At 42.2% G+C, this 20,420-nt stretch overlaps 1 protein-coding gene across 5 annotated transcripts in view; it reads left to right on the forward strand.

Moving 5' to 3' along the window:
* Positions 1-20,420, forward strand: part of slc4a11 (solute carrier family 4 member 11) — a 60,612-nt gene that overhangs the window by 21,782 nt on the left and 18,410 nt on the right. For 4 of the 5 annotated variants that reach the window (XM_025055472.1, XM_025055474.1, XM_008316156.3 and 1 more), the window contains 4 exons: positions 8,494-8,544; positions 12,077-12,193; positions 16,018-16,061; positions 17,408-17,636. In XM_025055472.1, coding sequence (XP_024911240.1) covers positions 8,511-8,544; positions 12,077-12,193; positions 16,018-16,061; positions 17,408-17,636 — 424 coding nt within the window. In that variant the 5' untranslated portion in view covers positions 8,494-8,510. The remainder of the gene's footprint in view (positions 1-8,493; positions 8,545-12,076; positions 12,194-16,017; positions 16,062-17,407; positions 17,637-20,420) is intronic. The other variant, XM_008316170.3, reaches the window with a different exon arrangement.

Genomic DNA, 20,420 nt, shown 5'->3' on the forward strand with positions numbered 1-20,420 from the left:
CGGCAGCACCAGCAGCTACAGCAGCTACAGCAGCAGCAGCAACAGCAGCAGCAGCAGCAAAGATCCATGTCCTCAATGTTCTTTTACCTTTCTGTGTTGTGTTGGCTGTTCTAATATTACATTAATAGACAGGCAGAGAAACACTAGATGAATGTGTTGTTGGTGTCGTTGTTGTTGTTGGTACTGTTGCGGTTGTTGCATGCAGTGAAAGCCGGGCAGGGAACTATCAGGTGAGAAGTGAAACCAGCAGTTCGTGTGTGCACGGCTCAGTTTCCTGCAGTGTAACCTGAAGTGTTGGCTTTAATTGTTGCGAAAGGCGTGCACGTGTTGGTGTGTTGGTAAAGCTGCGGGCCAATCAGACGACAGTGAAGCAGAAGAGAGGAAATGTTTGGAGGACCGTCAACTTTGTGTTTTTTGTAATCTTTCTAAACATGTGATACGGTGGCTGCTTCAGGGAGGTTTGGTCTGTACGTATGCACATGTGATGTCGTGGTTAGCCGTGACTCTGGGTCTGAGACACACGTGAGAATTTAACTGTTCAACAAGGAACCAGCTAATGGGATGAACATCCTCGAGAATCAAGGGTATCTTTTAACCTACCCGTGGTCAGATTGTGTCACTGAAGTAAATCTGAACAAACAGTGAAGGCCCAAAATAACACGTTCAAAGTTAGTGGTGGAGGCAGCTCTAGATTACCGGCTGCTCTCTGGTGTGGTTAAAATGGTGTTTTTCTCTATGGACTTTGGTGCAGAGAGTGATCAGTTCAAACGGTAACTGTGACTTTGACTGTATTACAGCCCAATCCTGGACAGTTGTTCTAGTTACAGTGTGTTTGGACCAGTTCTAAACCTTGTCTCACATGGCAGAGCTGTCCTCCTGAAATGACGTCCTCACGTTTTGATCTGACACACCATGAAACCCCACACCGTCTGCTCTGACCAAACAAACCCAGTGACAAACCAACAACGACTGCGGAGAATTACATGTGTTACGTCCAGTATGGCCAACACCAAAATTGATTTTATAACAGCGCTTAGAAAAAGGCTGCAGTTGTTCAACAGCTCAGGACCAAACTTGATTTATGATTAGTGGTTGTTTTTGTAGGAAGCAGCAAAGCGCTGTGTAAACCTGGTCTTCCACAGTCAGTGAGGGAAACCAAAGGAAACAGATTGGACTTTCATCCTGGCAACAATAGGAGCTTTTTATACGTCCACATCTGGAGGGAATGAAGCTCCGAGGACGAGCACAATTTAAAAGGCTTCTCCGAGTCACATGCTTAATAGCATGTTCCGACTGCGGGCCTATTTCCATACACGGCCCCAGTAAAGATAAGCACTTTAATTAGCCTGTAAATGTGACATTGGGGGAAATTTAAGATGGAATTTTTAAAGCTTCACTTTTTATGTTCTGTCTAATTATAGACAAAAAATGTTATAGAGAGCATCAGGCCCACGATTAGGGCTGCACTGAGTAATCCATTAAAGTCCAACTTATTTAATTTGCTCAGGCATTTAGAAAATAATAACCTGATTATCTTCTTTACCGTCATCACACACTGGAGGATGATTGGCCCACTTACCCTTTGTCTGGAAGATCGCTAGCATTGCTAAGTTAGAGGTAAAAGCCGGATGTTAGCAAAGACAAGAGTTAACGTTTAGCCAAAGAAATTTGGTTCATTATGTTTAATAATGCCATTATCAAAAGGTTATCTACTAAATAACTAACTCCGTTGGAGTAGGGAACATTCTTCCCACCAATCAGGAGGGTGGGTGGTGTAAGCTCCGCCCACAGAGTTCCAATAATCACTGATTGTCCTGTCTTTGGAACAGGAACTGGTTTTGACCCTCGTATTCTTCTGGTGGATGTGAGTGTAGGTTCTGGAATTCTCCCTGGTTCCTCAAACTAGTTCCTGTTGTTGAAAGTGAAATAGTTCTTGGTACCGTCTCCTGTTCCTGCTTCTTGTTTCCACAGTCCAAATGAATGGAGTTGCTGGTGCCGGTAGTTCTTGGTTTTTTTGTTTTTTTTATTATTCTGCGATCATCAACAGCAGAGGCAGGAACTGTTGATTAGAATTTTAAATATTCTCAAACCTTTGGGAACAGAAGCTGCGCCGTGACAGGATTAAAGAAGAGAAGCTTCGGCGACAATGACAACGGCAGTGATGAAAGTGAAGAGTAACGATTCAAATCAGATTTTATGACACGTGGACTTTTAATTAGAACCGTTTTTTTACCCCTCACTCGTCACACTGTGCCATCAAACGTCTCTGCGTTTCCTTGTTAGCGGTGCACGGTGTACAACCCACTGTTAATTATATCCTTCAGATGGGTCCAATTGTAATTTCTGTCTGTTTGAGGAAAAAATGCAGGAAAAAAAAGGCTGTTTCTCTGACATGGGTCTAAAGATTATACTTTAAAATCCAGTGTTTGTTTTTACCTGTGACTGGAGGATGGGATTAGAATTTTAATTCATTCAGAGAAATCTTTGCGAATGGTCAATAAATGATTTATATTCTGACTCTCTGTCTAGCTCACCGTTGAAATACAACACACTGGCTGGTTTTAAATCACCTGTATCGACTATTGTCCGCTCACAATGTCACATGTGCCTGTTTGAAATGTATCAGCTGTGTGAAGGTGAATTTATTGATTGCTGTTTCACTCGCAGTATAATTATTTTTTGACACAGTAAAAGAAAAAAACAAAAAAACTGTACGAAGCAGCTGAGAGACAGGTTTCAGGAAAATGTAAATTTATTTCCCGGAGCGTTTAGAGAATATTGACACAATGGTTTCGTTGACTTTGAGATAATTTGTCAGTAGGAGGTTCAAAAAGGGTGGGTGGAGGCGGGTGTCACGGCTGACGTGTGGCAGACAGATAGCAGCAGAATTGAAAAGTCAAGGTTTTAGCACAAAGGTTCCCAAACTTCTTTTCTGGAGACATATATTTTAAGTCACAAACCTTCGCCACCCAAGTCAATAGACATTAGTCGTAAACTCCTGGGAAACATGATGAGACGATCCCCAACAAAAAATCTCTTGGGACCCACCTGAGGGTTGCGACCCAGTCTTTGGGTGGAGACACCTGCTACGTCTCCACTGTGGACCATTACTTTAAAAACATTCTCCAAAGACTTTTAATTGACGCGACCCAGTCTTTGGGTGGAGACACCTGCTACGTCTCCACTGTGGACCATTACTTTAAAAACATTCTCCAAAGACTTTTAATTGAACAAGACTCACAAGAAACAGAAACACAGTTGTAGGTGATTAGGAGAGAAACTGTTGGGTTTTTTTTCTTTTTCTTTTTTCAAAATAAAACATCTTTCCTTCTGATAATCGATGTGAAAATAGTATCTTATTTGTTTCTGCAGCCTGGTACCAAATGAAGCGTGGCTCAGTGCTGATACAGAGGGTCGTGGTCCAGTCAGTACAGATGCCTTCAAACATCTGTCACCTCAGAAACTCTTTATTGATCCTGACCCTGAAATGCCCTGCCTCCAACCATCAAGTTGTTTTTTTTATGAATTAAAAAAAAATGAATGAAAACATTTCTGCCAAAGGTTTGTTTTCTAGTTCTCACAGTCACTTTCCTTCAGACAAAACATGTTCANNNNTGCCTTTTACAACATTTATGAAATTAACCACATCCAGATATAAAGACATTTCACACAAATGCCAACGTATTAAATAATATAAAAAACTCGTGTGTCAGGCTTTACAGGGTTAAAAACAAACTGCAGAAACCAAAGGCTCGGCCCCCTGAAACTCCTACACCTCCTCCTCCTCCTTCTTGTCACTAACCCAGTCCATATCAGGTCCATGCTTCTCCATCTTGAGCCCACTGAGTTCCTGCAGTAGATCAGCACAGAGGCAGCTGAGGAGTGGACCTGACTCCACCTGACTCCACCTGACTCCACCTGACTGGGCTCTGTGTTGACTTGGTCTCAGAGAGTTTTTTGGTGTTGGACTGCAAACGTTCTTTAATTATAATGATTCGTTTCCTGCTGCAGGTGATGAGATGAGATAGAAAGGATAAAGTGATTGGAAAGATGTGATTTAATAAAACACCTCATTAAAAAATGCGACGTGAGAAATAAATCAAGTGGACACGATGGTATGAAGTTATGAGATTATGTGGGATTTTAATAAAAGCAGTGAAATCCCACAATGTGGCACAAATGAAGGTGTTTGTTTTTTATTATTGTAATCTCAATCTGCAGCAGTAGGAGTGGAAGCAACAAAAGGAACAGCGGCAGCTGAAATTAATTGACGTTAATTCCCTAATTTAATTCAATCTTTAATTCCCTTTTTCCTGATCCGTGTGTGTTTATTGGTGACACTGTTGTTTCACTGCACTCCTGTCTCGCTGCTAACAGTTATTCAACCCAGTCATAATTATTTACAATTAATTGTGATTAATACATTTTTTTAAAATGGAGTCCCTTATTTGTCCCACAATGGGGACATTTAAAGTGGGAGTCTTTGTAATGACATAGGCTGCCACATAGTAGGCGCCATTAGGGACATGTGGTTCCTCTGGGAATCAAACCCCGGACTCTCAGATTTAATTGATGTTATTCTATGGTCTGTATTGTCATTGTACCACGAGGATACAACCAACCTGAGCCTCTGCTGTTAACACATCACCAAGGGGAGCAGTGGGCAGCGTGTGTGTGTGTGTGTGTGTGTATCAGTCAGGCTGGAGATTATATTCATACATTTGTATATAAGTATGTACTGTATATAAAACAACAATTGGTAACTGCAGTACCGACCTTCGTACTACAGCACCAACAGTACCAATCTTTGTGCTGACTGCAGCCACCATAACTGAGCCCACTCATCACCACCACCGTTTTATTTCCACCTTATGTTTCTCCTCCTTTCCTCTGCCATTGTCACAGACTGAGTGAATATGTTTGGGTTTTTTTGTTTTTTTTTTTACTTCCTGCTGGTGAATTCTCTCTGTGCTTTGTTTACTGGAAGCAGCTGCCTGTAAACACTCTCTCTCTCTCTCTCCTGTCAGGAGGAGAAAAGGCTGCTCCTCCTGCAGTGAGGAAAAAATAGACTTTTTCATAATAAAGAACTCCAGATGCAAATACACACTCACACAGAGAGAGAGAGAGATGGACCCGAGCTTTTATCACCCTCACTTCCACGGGCCGCATCCGTTACTCTTTAGCAGGACGTAGTGATAAAAGGGGAAATTTCAGCAGCATCTGTAACATCAGTAACAGCAGCATCAGTAACATCAGTAACAGCAGCATCAGTAACATCAGTAACAGCAGCATCAGTAACAGCAGCATCTGTAACATCAGTAACAGCAGCAGTAACAACATCAGCAGTAACAGCAGCAGTGACAGCAGCATCCTCTTCCTCCTCTTCTTCACTCTTCACTCAGCTGTAACCCTCTGTCGCTCTTTCTCCAACTACTGCAAACAGCACAGAGGCTGCCATAACCCTCAGCCGTCCTGCCAACTCTTCATCTTCTTCTTCTTCTTCTTCTTGCTGTCACATGCAGGTTCATCCAGAAGAAAACACCTGACACCACATCTACACATGTACACAGCAGTCTGTGGGTTTGGGAGACGCTAACCTTCACTGACAGACAGATACAGACACTTCAGTAGTGACTGTTACAAAAAAAAAAAAAAGACATGCAAATGGACGTGCACGCATGTCATCATGATGACAGCCGTCCTCACTTCCTGTCTGAAAATCAACTGCTTCCTCTTTCCGAACTGATCGGATCATTCTTTTTCTGTGCTCCACTTCCCTGTAGAGCTTCTCTGTCTTCATTTTTATGATTTCACCTGCAGCACAGCAGAGGTGCATACAACCACTGACCGTGAATAACAGCAGCAGCAGCACAAGTGGAAGAAAACTGAGCTGGACAGAAAGTTCCAAGAAGAAAAAGGTTTTTTTGAGAAAACCATTGTTTGGGAAAGTTGTTGCTAAAAGACATGAAACTTTCAGTGGTTGTTGTCCATGTTTAGCTGAGAGAACATGAACAAAAACAACCTTGAGTGATTCATAACTGACGTAGAACACAGGAGAGTCAGCATCAAAACGAGAGAGGAGAGCAATCTTCACTGAACAGCAGGGCCTTTTTTCATCTTTTAGTTATGGTTTTAGCTTTTGGGGTTTGTGCTGATGGTAGGTAATGGTTACTTAATGGTTACTTATGTAGTTAGAGACTACTTTTGTGTCCCTGGGTTTTGTCGGCAGGTTAATTTGATCTGTTGTATAACAACAAAATGGAATTTGTTATTTTAGTGCACCCCAACCCCTGGGCCGTGGACCCATAGAAGAATGCATAATTATTTATTAATGGATTTTTTCAATTTTAATTATCATTTATTATTAGGCCTTAAAACTGCTTCGCCACTTGGACACCAAGCGTTCTGCAATAAAAGACAAGCGCGATGTTACGAGGAGGCTGCTAATACAGTTGCACAGTGGCACGTTTATTATTATATTTAGAAAATACTAGTTTTTTTATGCCCGTTGTATCATTTTATTGAGTTGTATTTACGGATGTCCGATATTAACTTTTTGCCGATATTTGATATGCCGATATTGTCCAAACACTAATTTTTCGATTCCGATATCAACCAATGCCGATATAGGGGGGCAGTGGTGGAAGTTAAGTGTTGCCTGCTCACTAAGGTGATGGGTTAAAACAGAGTTTCTGAATTATTTTCTGCCCCATACGGGGCAGAATTGAAGTACTATTGAGCGCCTGGTAATATTTATTTATTAATTTCTACAAACCACTGTAAGAGTTGTTGGCACCAGCATTCTGCTGCAGTGCTGCCCTCCGGTGACTAGAGGCTTGTTTATCGTTCATGATGTTCTGTTTTTGTGTTATGGAAATGGTTCGGGACCGCAATGGTAAAATTCAGTGTGTGCCTTTGCAACTAGCTTTTGTGCTAGCCTTATGTTATTTCCTGTTCATGTTTAGCTTATTGGACATTTGGACCTTTATTTATCTCTTAGCTTTTGTTGTCAGCTTTTGAAGTTGCCAGTTTTTCAGGGGTTTGTGCTAATTATCAGTAATGTCGTACAGGACATCAGACATGTCATCAGTTGTCTTAGCTGTTCATCTTTACCCTGTTGATGTTGCCCCTCTCTCCTGTTCATACTGTTGTTAGTGAAGAGGCCTGATTCCAAACCTGTCCAGTGAGGACTGACAAATCCACTGCCCTGTGGTCCAGGTGGAAGTGGGCGGAGTCTGATGCCCCTCTCTCCTGTTCATACTGTTGTCAGTGAAGAGGCCTGACAGACCTTCTCAGACTCTGTTCTTTTAGGTCTTGGGTGAACTTATTTCTGGAAATGTCACTGAGGGCTTGCCTTCAGGATGTGTTCAACTGCGTCCTGCCATGACAACAGACTTTCTTAGTCAGAGTTCATCTGCAGCACCGAGCTTTCATGAATGATAATGTGAGAGTTTTCAGACACAGAAATCTGTGGAGTCTCTGGTTGTCTCCAGTCTCTGGACCATGGACCTTCAGAACCAGAGACATTTCTTCTTCAGTCCCTGCTCTTTTTAAAGAACGATGTTAAAACTCACACTGAGGACATTAACAGGAAGTGTTTCTTAGCTTCGCTGACAGTTTCAGACCAATTATGGACAAACGTTTGACTCAACCAACCTGAATCAGACACACGTTTCTTTTCATCCCCGGGTTGTCCTGGTCTGCTGACACATCCATGTTGAGACGTGAAGACTAATATTTTTAGTTTGCATATTAAGATCACAGACTTGAACCAATAAACAAATACGTTCATTAACTAATAGTCTGCTCTTCACATTGCTGACCCACAGTTTCCACATTTTTGTCAGTTTCAAATAAGAATATCATTTTTTTTCTTTTTATTCTGTTTGTGTTTCTGTAATTGGGAGGGTTCTGATTCCAAAAATCCATTCTCCACCAGCTCATAAAAAATTTGAAGAACTTTGAAAGAAATGTGATAATATCTTCTGACTGAGAAAACCAGGTCAGTGCAGCATTTCAAAAAATGTGTGAAAATATTTAATATAAAATGTCAGCTGTGATTATTCCTCAGGACAAGGAAAGGTGTCAGAGACAAAGAGAAGAGGGACAAGTCTGAACCAAAAACCAGCGTATTACACTGCAGAACTGTGTGTGTGTGTGTGTGTGTGTGAACTATATTAAAGGAACATCAGTGACTCACTACATCACAGATGATTTGAAGGCAGCTTCTCCTATGAAAAGCAGAAATAGAAATGGCGACTGACATTACAACAACTGAACTCCTCAGAAACGACCGTCGTTACACCAGCATCCAAACACACCGTGTCTCCAAATTCAAAATCACGCAATTTTGATGTGTGTTTGTTAAACAACGTTCAAACTGTGCAGATGAACATCCGTTTCCTGTTGTTGTTTTTGCTGCTACTGTTGTTTGCATCATTGTTAGGTTTACAACAGTGTTGTGACTGATAGATATCTGTCTGACTCCTGCAGAGGCGCCCTCTTCTGGTATGTCCAAGAATGGATACTTCTTTCAAGAAATGGGTGAGTCTGAGTCACACACAACACAAATCTTTCCAGAATCTTTCCAGAAAATATGTTTTCATATTCTGTTGTTGTTTTATTTATTGACAGTTAGTGATGTAAATAAGACTAGAGAAGTTTGACTTTTAATAAGAGGAGATCAATGGTTTTTTCTATTCTGTTATTGAAAATTACAATTGTAAAATTGCAAAATCGCAAACGATATGATACGGTGCGTTTCCCTCCAGCTCCTCGGCCACCTTCAGCTCGTCTACAGTATTCAGATAGAAGTGTTGAACTGTGCTCAGGTTCTAATGATAACAGCAGCTTCATTATCTCCAGCCAAGGAGAAGACACCAATTAGAAAGAGAGAGAGAGAGAGAGCGGCAGAACGTTCGTTCAGAGAGAACCTCCTCATTACTCCCACTGCTCCACCACAGCTCCTCACTCAGCAAAGTCACGACAGAGTCCCTGCGGCTCCAAACACCTCCACCTTCATCACCAAAGACTCCTGTCAGGGTGGAGTCACTGTGAGAGAGGAGAGGGCGATGTATGAAAGGGTGTAGACAGAGGGGAGGGGGATCAACACAGAGGGGTGAGAGAGAAGATGATGGTGATGATGGAGAGGAGGAAGAGGAGGTCTAGGGTGAAACAGGTCAGTGTCAGTGCTAATGAGGTGGTTGTAGTCAGTGTCAGGTCGGACGGAGAGGGTGGAGTCCTCCACCTCTGACCTTCGTAATCTTTATCCTCTTGTCATTCTTTCATTCAGCTGTGCTGCAAGAAATATCTTTAAAGTGAGAAAGTGCAGAGAAGAAACAGGCAGTGGTTGTTGGTTTGACGATCACTCAGCTGTCAGAGTCAGTTGTCAACAGTCGACAGTTTTTAGATGTGAGCTCTACAGACACAGAAGAAGTTCCTGTTCATCGTCTCTTCACTTCTGTAGTGTAGCCAATTAGACGCCGTCTCTCCTATAAACACCAGCGTCTCCTCATTCAACCATGGATGCTGTGTTTGGTTGGTGCTGCTTTACAGTCAGATGAAGGTTGAAAGACAAGTGTGTAAACACTGCTGCAGAACACACTGTTACAGCAACACTTCCATTATTCCCTGATTCATCTTGATCAGTGGTTCTTCAACAGTTTCTACTCTGTACCACCTGAGAAAACTCAGCTCTCTGAGTACCACCATGATGACCAACATTAGAATTCCCCTGCTCGTTCCATGTTTGACTTGCAAGTGATCCCATGATTCTGTGCTGCCTGTGCTTACTGAGCAACAGACTTGGATTGCAGCAAAAAAAAGCAAAGTAAAAAAAAAAAAAGCAAAGTAAACTAAATAAATAAAAGGACCAGACGTCCTATTTCATAATCTCACAAGTAGCTACACATTTTTCGAAATATTAAGTGTAGTATTACTAAGTATTAATTGTGCATGGTATGTTTCAATTCATTTAATTGAAAATGTAAATGTGAAAATATGAATTTTCCCCATGTACCACTAGAGAGCGCTCCACAGTTTGAGACCCACTGATCTAGAATAACTCCTCCTTAACAACATGTTGGTTTTCACTCTTCACACACACAGAGGAAGTACTAGCAGTAGTTGTAGTACTACTTCATGGTACCGTGTCCCTTTGTCTGATAAATAGTCTTATATATATCTCTAATATTCTTATTTGGAATAAATTCTCTTCCTCATATACTGCTCTGTAATCGGTCTGTGCTGGTTCATACTGCTGTTATAGATACTGGTCACTTTTTTTTGTTTTTTCATTTTTGGGTGTTAATAGTACCAGGAGGTTTGATTGTCAATACTGCCACCTACTGCCTCATTTATTCCTCCTAACAAATATACAGGATGTTTTTAGTGGCAATAAAAAGTAGGAAAATGGAACCTGTTGGCCTGGAAACCTTTGTGGTTACATGGAGTTCTTCACAGTGAACAGCAACAAAGGCTGTTGAATGTTTTATTGTCCTCTACATCTTATTCTGACAAGCTCTGCCATCAGACAGAACAAGACTTTCTAAATAAATTCATACATTGGGGTGTGGCGACGTGACGTGACGAGGGTGTTCTGATCGTTAGTATGAGAAAAATGATGGAGACCAAACTACTCAGTTTTTTGGTGTGCATTTAAGTTTACATATGAAACAGGAACACCTTGGTGAAAATAGGACTAGCAAATATAATAGTGAGTACATTACGTACAAAAACACATCAAGACCACATGGAAGAAGAAGTGGTTAGCAGGCTTGCCTTACAGCAGGAAGGTCACATGTTCAATTCTGAGCAGTAACTGCTTGTCCTTCTGTATGGAGATTTCTTTTTCCTACAGTGTGTGTGTGTGTGTGTGTGTAGAATCTCCAACTTCCCTCTACAGACTACAGTTAAGCAGATGGGATTAAGTAAATGTTAGTGTGAATGGTCATTTGTCTCTGTACAAAATCATCCCTTCAAAATAAGAGTCAGACCAGTAACAAGTCTGATCCAGACCTAGATTTTTAAACATTCCCATGGATGAAGCTTTAGAAGCTTCTGTTGGTCAAACAGCCACTCATCATCATGTGGATCAGGCCGTTGAATCTACGAGCAGACTGAACACCACAGTCAGTTTCTGTCTGCTCACCCGTGCTGCCGAAGGTGAAGTGAAGGTCAGAGCTGAGACACAGGCTGACGACGCACACAGGTTCACACCGTGGCACACACCGAGCGAGGACTAATTCATGCCTCCACCCTGACACCCCACCCTCCAGCAGTAGATGAAGAGCAGCCGAGTTGGTTCTACAGCCACAGATCCATGGTGTTCAGGTGGAGCTGCTGTCTGTGATGCTGCTGTCTGTGATGCTGCTGTCTGTGATGCTGCGGGTGCAGCTGCGGCCGCTGATGCTGTTGCTTCTTTTACTGCTGCTAACATTGCTGCGAGTGTGGATGAGTCACACACACCCTAATGGGGATGTTTGGTATTTGGTACAGAAACACAGGAGTTACACACAACCGTGTTTCCCTCATTTCTACTTAACACACACACACACACACAGAGGGTCAAAGTGATAATTCAATCATTAATGAAATAAACAATTAAATAAATCTACATGAATGCAACTGTTGCAAAACATCTGTTTTTTTTCCACTGTCAGCAGACACGACTTTTGAATAATATCTCTCGGTCACAGCAGTGTTCCAGATAAGATCATTTTAACACGTTTATAAAGCTTTTTGTTTTAATTAATATTGAATAGAGACATATAATTGAAACATTAAAATTACCTTGTAAGCAAGCAAATACAAACAAGTGGAACACAAACTCTTCAACTCAATCAAATTATTTTTTAATATTATTATAATATTAGTTTAGTGCAAGAAACAAAAACATTTTGAAACAGGTTTCATACTAAGAACAGATGATGTAAAGGATCAAACTCATTCCCTGTGATGAAGCCTGTCGTTGTTTGCTGTAGCGTCAGTCAGTCTCACATTTGATCGTCTTCATGTAGAACTTGATCTGTTGTCAAACTGTGAACCTGAAGCTGACCTTGCGCTGTTGTGTCCCCAGAGCAGCGGGAGGTGGAGCAGGAAGACGGCAGCGATGGCCGAGAAGAGGGACAGGACTCACCGATCGCCTGTGGAGACGACATCCACCTCTACGACAACCAGATCAGTCCAGGGCCAGGTAAACCATCTTGGTCCTCCTTCCTACCAATATGTCAGGGTTTTGGTCCCGTGTTCCACTGTGTGTTTGCTACACTGCTGCTCTGTACTGTAACTGTGCAGGCATAAAGGCATCGTGAGCTCTGTGCTTTTTCAACACTTGTCCTTCATACAGTAGTTGTCCATTCACAGGAACAGTTATTACCGTTATTTTAACATGGGGACAACATAGTGTCACTGTCATCTTTAACTTTTGGATCTAAGGTTAATTTAAAATAGCTCTCTCTGCTGGATCATGTGGAAACTGCAGTTGATGTTCAATTATACTATTGTATAATTTCTTTTACTTTCAGGAAAAATGTTTTTCTCCTCATATTATTTCACTCTGAGTAAGGTTTCTTGTGGAGGCCAAGGGAAGCCAGCGTTCCTCACTTTTTTCAGGATACAACCGTCATTTAATAAAAACGCTGTCGTCTCTTCCCCTCAATCTTTGAGAAAGCATTTTATTATGTGTAAAACAGCGCCCCCTCTAAATGTTATGTGGTGAATGAGTGTTGAAAACGTGGTACTGCACTCTGTTGTCCGTGAGCAGGTCATTGGTGTGTCCTTCATCGTAGCCTCTCTCTGGTACTGAAATATTTGAGCAGTTTTTCTGTGTGAAACCGGTCTGTAGTCCACAGACTAACAGCAGGTGTTGAAGAGACAGACGGCACCTCAGCTGCAGGTGCAGACCATTCTGACCCCATCACCACCAACCTCAGGGGTCAGTGGATCACTGTAACCATGGCGACAGTCACAGGTGCCCCCTGTGAAAGCTTCAAACTCCCGAGCAGAGATTCCTCACCGGCCAATAAGAAACAAGTTTGAATTTTTAAAAATGAACAAGAATAAGAGAGAATCTCTGCAGGTGTTTGAACGGATGTGGTAAATTTTAGCTGTAGGAAAAAACCAGTTAATGTATGATGTGCTCAAGGTTCTCCTGTGGTTCCCCTTAGCCACAGGTGCAGAGACTGTTCTCCATGCTCAGCACTCACTCTCCTCACATTGGTCCCCTGCATTATTCATCATCGGCGGAGCTGAATGTTTTGTTTGGAGCCTCAGAGTCAGGCTCATTATCCGTTCATGTTTCTGCTTCAGCCTCACTTTGTTTCAGAAATGATTTTTCTGCTTTGTTTTGGCACATCAACAGTCCAGTCCAGATCCTCACCTCCATGTCAGGGCTAAAATTACCTCTGTCCACGGTGATGACATCAGACTCACAGGCAGAAGGTTCTACCTCTGTCTGATCCAAACCTAAACATCAGTCATTTATTATCCATGATAGTTTGTTGATCAAAGATGTGGCTTCTTATCTCAGAACAATTTAAAGAGTATTTTTAAAAACACTTGTTTTTAACATCCCTGATAAAGGTCGTACATTGTTCCTAATAAACTGACGAATGCTTGATCAGTACAGTACTCAGGAACATTATTGATGATCAGACCTGAAGACGGCCTGTCTAGAAGAGATTCCACGATGGCATTCCATCCATGCCAGCATAGAACTCGCTTCCACTTCACTCCCATTACTTTGACTGAATACTAGTCTTCAGTCTGTCGTCCTTGAACCTGGAGTATGAAGGCTCTGAAGGTCAGGCTTTGACCTTGATAAGCCTGACTCCCAGCACAGTTCTGTCGATAAATGAGGATTGATTTCATTTGATTCAATCTTCCCTAATTAACTGACATCACTGTTTCGTTCGTTGTTCGTTGCTTCCCTCCTGTCATGTCTCTGTTCCCCGCCCCATACTTTGAGAAGCACACCCGTAAAGCAACAGCTCTAACCTGTATCTCAAATCTTTCAGATACAGGTTTTCATCCAGTGTGCCTTTCTTCAATCCTCCACTCTCTCCACCCTGAGTCAAATCAAAGAACCCCCTCCACCCCCCACCCTTCAACCCCTCCACCCCACTCTGAGGTTACATAACACTGTCGTCTGACTAATATCATCAACAGTTCCACAGTCACATTGGTCCGATCAGGAACCGACTGGGAACCATCCTGACTCAGGTTTTCACACATTCCTCTCTGCCTGATCCTAAAGCTGGAAGATTATCTTTAAGCCGGTGGGTTTGTGGAGACGTTCAGATCCTCCAGGATCAGGAGATCACTGAGGAGCAGTTAATCTGATGTGAATTCATACCTGGCTGAGGCTTTTGTCCTGACGACTGCATCTGAGCCTCAGCTCCTCCGTCTCGTCTTGTGAGAGCGGAGCCGCTCGGCTCTGCAGATTTCTGATTGTGAGCTTTTTGATGAACCAGAGCCGCAGCTCACGGCACGTGTCTGCTCCTCAGGTTCTTCACAGGAGGCAGGGGGTGGGACGCTCCTGCTCCATCCTCCCACCTGCAGGGCTTTTATGAAGGGAGTTGTCTGCCGATGCCATCAAAGCCCTCCCTCCTCCCCTCCTCTCGCCCTCAGCTCGTTTCCTCCTCCTGTCTTTCTCCTCTCATTTCCTCTCCATCACATTTCCTTCTTCTTGCCAGGATTAATGATATTCCTAACTCCAGCTGCCGCCTCGGTCTTTCCCGCTCTTGTAGCCCGTGGTTGTCTTTCTGGAGGGTGGGGTTGAAGGCTGATTGATTTTTAGACAACACAGCTGTCACGTTGAGCAGTGCAGGGAAGCCCATGGTAACCCACCCCTCTCCCCTCCGAACCCCTCCGCCCCACATTGAACAGCTCGGCTACAACCTTACATAATGCTGTTATAAAAGTCAGCAGGAGACTGGAGTCTTTCTAGAACCTCCTTCTCCAGGTCTGTCCTTTTATCCCCACCAACACCAACTTGCTAGCAGTGACATCAGCTTTTGAACTTGGCTTTTGAACATTCTGTAGTCTCCTCTGTATTTAACCAGTCAGTAGAACAGTGGGTTGTGACCACAGTGTGTCCTGTTGGGGCAGGGATTCAATCTGGCATCCCATGATGACAGGCCTGGATCTTTACCCACTAGAGTGGAGATTGTCCTCATCTGTCCATCATCTCTGTAGGTTTTCACCTCTCAGTCAATGTAAACAGTTGAACATATTAAATAACAGAACTTGCAGCAGATTTGAATGAAATCCACGAGCTGGGGCTTCTGGGGATTCTGGGGCTTCTGGGTCTGCCTTCTTTGACTGTAGTGAATTATCTTAAGATGAGGGATTAGAACCTTATCAGCAGAGAAACTTCCCATCTCTGTTGGACCTCAGCGTTTAGAGACAGGCCTCTGACGTTTTCATCAGCGTATGAATAAAATAGCATCTTAATCCTCTTTGTATTAAGGATGGCTTTTTACCATGATCTGTGGTTCAGAACCTTCTGTAGCAGCGTGGCGTCCAAGTTCCGTAGTTTTTCATCTTTTCATGCGTCTGTTCATCAAACTCAAACACCTGCTCCGACTGTGTGAAGTTGTTACTGTTTATCCAGCAGAGAGTGCTGTGAATGCAGCTTGATATCAGATGCTTATTCTGCTGTTAGCAAGAAAGTCAAAATAAAAGAAAGTTCCATTTACTGTCCTTCATACGCTACAGCCTCATCACCACAGCTGAATCTCAACTGACAACTGCTATGCTGACCTTGACCTTGATGACCTTTAGATTTGCTTTTAATTTCAGTCCAGTGCAGTTTTTTTTCCTGGTTTTTCACCATGGTCCCTGAGAACATGATCTGACATGAAACTGTTCTGTGATGTATAATCGGTTTAAAGACAAATATTTTTTAAAAACTCTTATTGGACCTAAAAAGGTCAAAACTGTTTCAATACAGAAAATAAATGTTATAAAAGTGTTTTGTTGTCACACTGCTTAGTTTTCTTCTTCTTTTTTTCCCAGAAAGCGACGACTCTGGCTGTGTGTTACTGAACACATCAAGACGGGTACGTTTTCTTATCCTGCCTAACTCACTGTGATGATATTGTTATAATAACAGAGATTCAGAGTCCTGGCTCAGAAAACATTTAGGAAGAAATAACAGAGTCATTTTGTCAGTGGTTGGTACTGAGCTCTGATGATCTCATTAGGAGTTTCTACTGATCACTGTATTTAACCCAGTCTGAGCTGTGGCTGTGTCTGAGCAGAGAGAGCTGCCGCTCCTGCTCATGATGGGATTCATCACATTTTCACTGAATTCTTATGTAACAGAACAGAGCAGAGCAGGAACTCCTCCCCACCACTCAGCACTATTGTTGAAATAAAAATCACATTTTTGTTGGATGTTTGGATTTGGAATCAAATCACTACATTGTATTGATAATAGAACTGGAAATGACAAATTCCTATCTATTCCCATCTCTGGCCACCGTCCTAACTCATGGCAGAGAAACAGGTTTAATCCAGTAATTATGTGTGAAGACTTGAGGGTTTTAACCAAGCTTCCTAGAGTCGGTACTTGTTCCTGCAGACACTCACCTGGTTCCTGTCACTAATTCCCTCCATTCTGTGTTTGTTTGTGCTCTTCTTCTGTTTTTCATCAATGCCACATTCTCTGATAAACTGCTCTGTTGTGAATCTGCTTATCTGAAAAATGTTGTACGTTAGAGTCGACTCCAGCATGGTTGTTGTGGCTGCAGCAGCTGCTATATCTCCACTTCCTGGAAGAAGGACCCGACAAGTTAACACTGAAACACTGTTAAAATAAAAACATCTCTGGACCAGAGCTCCGGCAGAAGCCTCCAATCAAAACAAAGCAGGTCTATTTTTAAGAGTGTCTTACACAAACTCCTCCATCAGCTCTCAGCGGGAACTTTCTGCTGGCTGCTCGTTTTATTATAAAGAGAGTCAGCGGGGAATCCACTGGTCTTTAGAAATTCTGTCCTTCACTCAGTTGGCCGTCAAAGGAAAAACTGGTAGGAGTTCCGACACTGGATCGACCAGAGTCCATGTTTCTGTCCATCTCTGTGTCCTCTTCTTCTTCCTCTGGGCTTTTTTGATTCTTTGGTACATCTGCAGGGTCACAACATTAAGCTGCTTTAGACACTGGTTCACTGCACTGTTACAGGTAGAAAGGGGGTAAGCTACGCTAAACTAACATTTTAGCCCAATGTTTACAGAAACATGGCACAAAATGCTGTTAAAATGTATTTTTAAAACAGCTTGAATTTGGGAGAAATATGAAAGTTCATTAATGTTTTTGATGTAAACAAGTCAAAAATATAAAAAAAACATTCTATACAAATGTTAGGTTGGAGATTGTGTTGGTGAGACTGTTTCTTCTCATTCACAGTATGTGAAGCTGATGAACTTCGAGGAGGAGGTGCGCGCCCACAGAGATCTGGATGGGTTCCTGGCCCGGGCCAGCATCCTGCTGGACGAGACGGCCGCATCTCTGGACGATGTTCTGAAGAGAATGTTGCACCATGTGGGTCAGGACAGTCACACCTCTGAGCCGGGCTGCAACTTTGAGGAGGTGATGAGTCTGTTGTTTACAGACGCAGGAGCTCAAGAGGTGAACGGTAAGAAGAGAACTTACTCAGGCTCAGGCACTAAGTTCCCATGGTCCTCAGCCCGCTATCACACCTTCACTACAACGTCAGACAACTGAACAACACTGACCTATCACAGACACATGGAATTATAGGTCTGGCCCAGTCGTGGGTCACATAGATTCCATTCTTTCGCCCACTTACAGAGGTGGATTGTGGGTTTTTAGTGGCCAACATCTGGTAATTTCGGGACATATAGTTCTGGCACTGTGTTGGACTAGGCATATTTTATTGGTGTACAATTTGTAGTGAAAAGGTGGGCCACATCCCAGAAGAATTGTGGGCTACAAGCCTTGGATGGACTTAACGATGTTCTCAGCTGCTGATAGTCCTTCATAGATGTTCTCAGCTGTTGATGGTCCTTCATAGATGTTCTCAGTTGTTGATGGTCCCTCACAGATGTTCTCAGTCGTTGATGGTCCTTCACAGATGTTCTCAGCTGTTGATGGTCCTTCATAGATGTTCTCAGTTGTTGATGGTCTTCTTTGAGTTTTTGTGCTTATTTTATCTAATCACAGGTGTCCTCACCTGCTGGGGGCAGTGTTCATGTCACAGATCAGTGAGGTGAAAATAGACTTCTGTCATCCATCACTCAGTCAGTTTGTCACATTGTCAGGGAGAATCTCAGAATCTGAACCTTTGGCAGTTTCTCCTCCTACCAGAAAAAAGTAAAATGATAAAATGTTTTCTCTCTGGAAAAAATATTTCTTTACAGTTTTAGAAACCTGTCTGATCCATTCAGAGACTTCTTCAGTGAAGTCTGATTCAGTCAGAGTTGGCACATGAAATAAGCACATCACTAAAATAATCTACAGGTATGAACTGATGGTGAACAGCTGTCAGTTCAGAACCTGTCTGTGCTGGTTAGTGAAGGACGTGTGGACATGTGAGACTGATACTGACCAGTTCTGATCAATGGAGCATTTTTTCTTTTCTATTTCAGCCATGTTTCTCTGTTTCCTAGCAACAAAGCTGCATTTAAGGACTGAAAAAATAGTTTTTATGAATATTTTATTTGTATTTATTCGTTCGAAGTTCCCTTGGGTTTGGAGCATAATTTATGCTGACTATAGTCAGTTGTCCTTGGTCCTTGATCAGTCTTAAAAAGATCGGTCCACGATAGAGAAAGGAATCCTGGGACATATTTGGACCAGGAGATTGTTCTTTGTTAAAGAGGACAGCATCGTGTGGACCAGGGGTCACTAGGTAGATCTAACGGACTCTCAAATGTGTCCGTGGAGTATGTTCTAAAAATAAAACTAGTCAACAAGAGGGTGGGAAAATTGTAATGAATAGTGTTGTTGTTGCGATGATGTTCAGGTGGAGTGCGTCTGCTTCTGTATGTCCCACTATTACTACATAATTCAGGAAGTGTGTATCAAACAAGGAGCTCTTCATAGTACACTTGAAGTAGCTCTCAGTTTGAAAAGGGCTGCAGACCTTATTGAAAGAAAACAAAACATGATACATGAGCAATTGTGTTTTTTCAGGTTTAATAACCAGAACCAAAATCCAAGACACAAGTACCAAGTAGCAGCAGAAACAATAGTCTCAGCAGCGGCAGTGGCATCAGCAGTACAGATGAGATGAACGGTGATAGTTCCATAGTATGGAGGAGGAAGGATGAAACGTTTTTTGAAAACTTCTGAACCCATTCAAATACAGATGTCTCTAATACAGACACGAGATAAAGTCCATTCACTTCCACAGGAATGAGCAGCAGGAAAAAAACTAAATTCAAAATACATCATTTCTGACGGTTTATTTTCAATCATTAACTAGAATGGTATAATTAAATGATTGAATTATATAATTGTCTCATGTTCAATGATGCCGTCTCATCAGTCACAGTCAGACGCATCAAAGGGAACTCTGAGGGTGGAACTGCAGGAACAAAGGTCTTTCCTCGGAGTGAGCCAGTTCTTATCAGGAGGATGTATTATTCCTGGGCAGGTTTTCATTTATTCCTGTGGAATCTGAGCTCGCACACACACGGCAGGAGCAGCAGCAGCAGCAGCAGCAGCAGCAGCAGTGATTCCATGATTTATCTATATATATATATACGATATAGTGATACTCACAGAGTATCTATTGAGTATTGGTTACACTCAAGTATTAATTAAAAAATAAATAAGAGCAGGGGTCAGGAACCTATGGCTCCCCCCCCAGCCGGGGGTCTTTTGGTGACTACATCTGGCTCTCAGATAAATCTTAGCTGGCATTTCTTAACACAATAAGTAATAAATAATTCCGCTGATATTCAAGGGAAACATTACAGATTAAAATAATCTTTAAAAAACATTTTTGTATATTTTGCGACGGCAGCGTACTCCAATCTTGCGTTGTGTGAAGTAATTGCAGTCAATTCATCAGCTTGGTACGTCATCTTTTATTTCTATCATAAAAAGTAAAAAAAAAGTCAGTCTATTTTGTAGCAACACACGTGTCACTGAAAATATCAAATAAATAAAAGTACAGTTAATGATGAAATTAAAGTAATAAATTAAGACGGAAATGACAGAAGCTTGACGTCACAAATCTCAACCAAAGAGAGCATTCTGGGCGGGGCTCTAGGGTTGTTGTTTCTGAGAGTAGACTGAGCAGCTGGTTAATAAAAAACACAATTCCACTTGTATTTGGACAAGCAGAGTACTGAAGTACTACGTAAATGCAGTACGCGGCCGCAAACCACCTTGAAAATCATCTTAGATGAAAGATGTAAGACGTGGACTTTGGTGATGATTCATTAAAAGC

The sequence above is a fragment of the Cynoglossus semilaevis genome, chromosome 1 (genome assembly GCF_000523025.1).
Source record: "Cynoglossus semilaevis isolate Cse_v1.0 chromosome 1, Cse_v1.0, whole genome shotgun sequence".
Taxonomy (NCBI): domain Eukaryota; kingdom Metazoa; phylum Chordata; class Actinopteri; order Pleuronectiformes; family Cynoglossidae; genus Cynoglossus; species Cynoglossus semilaevis.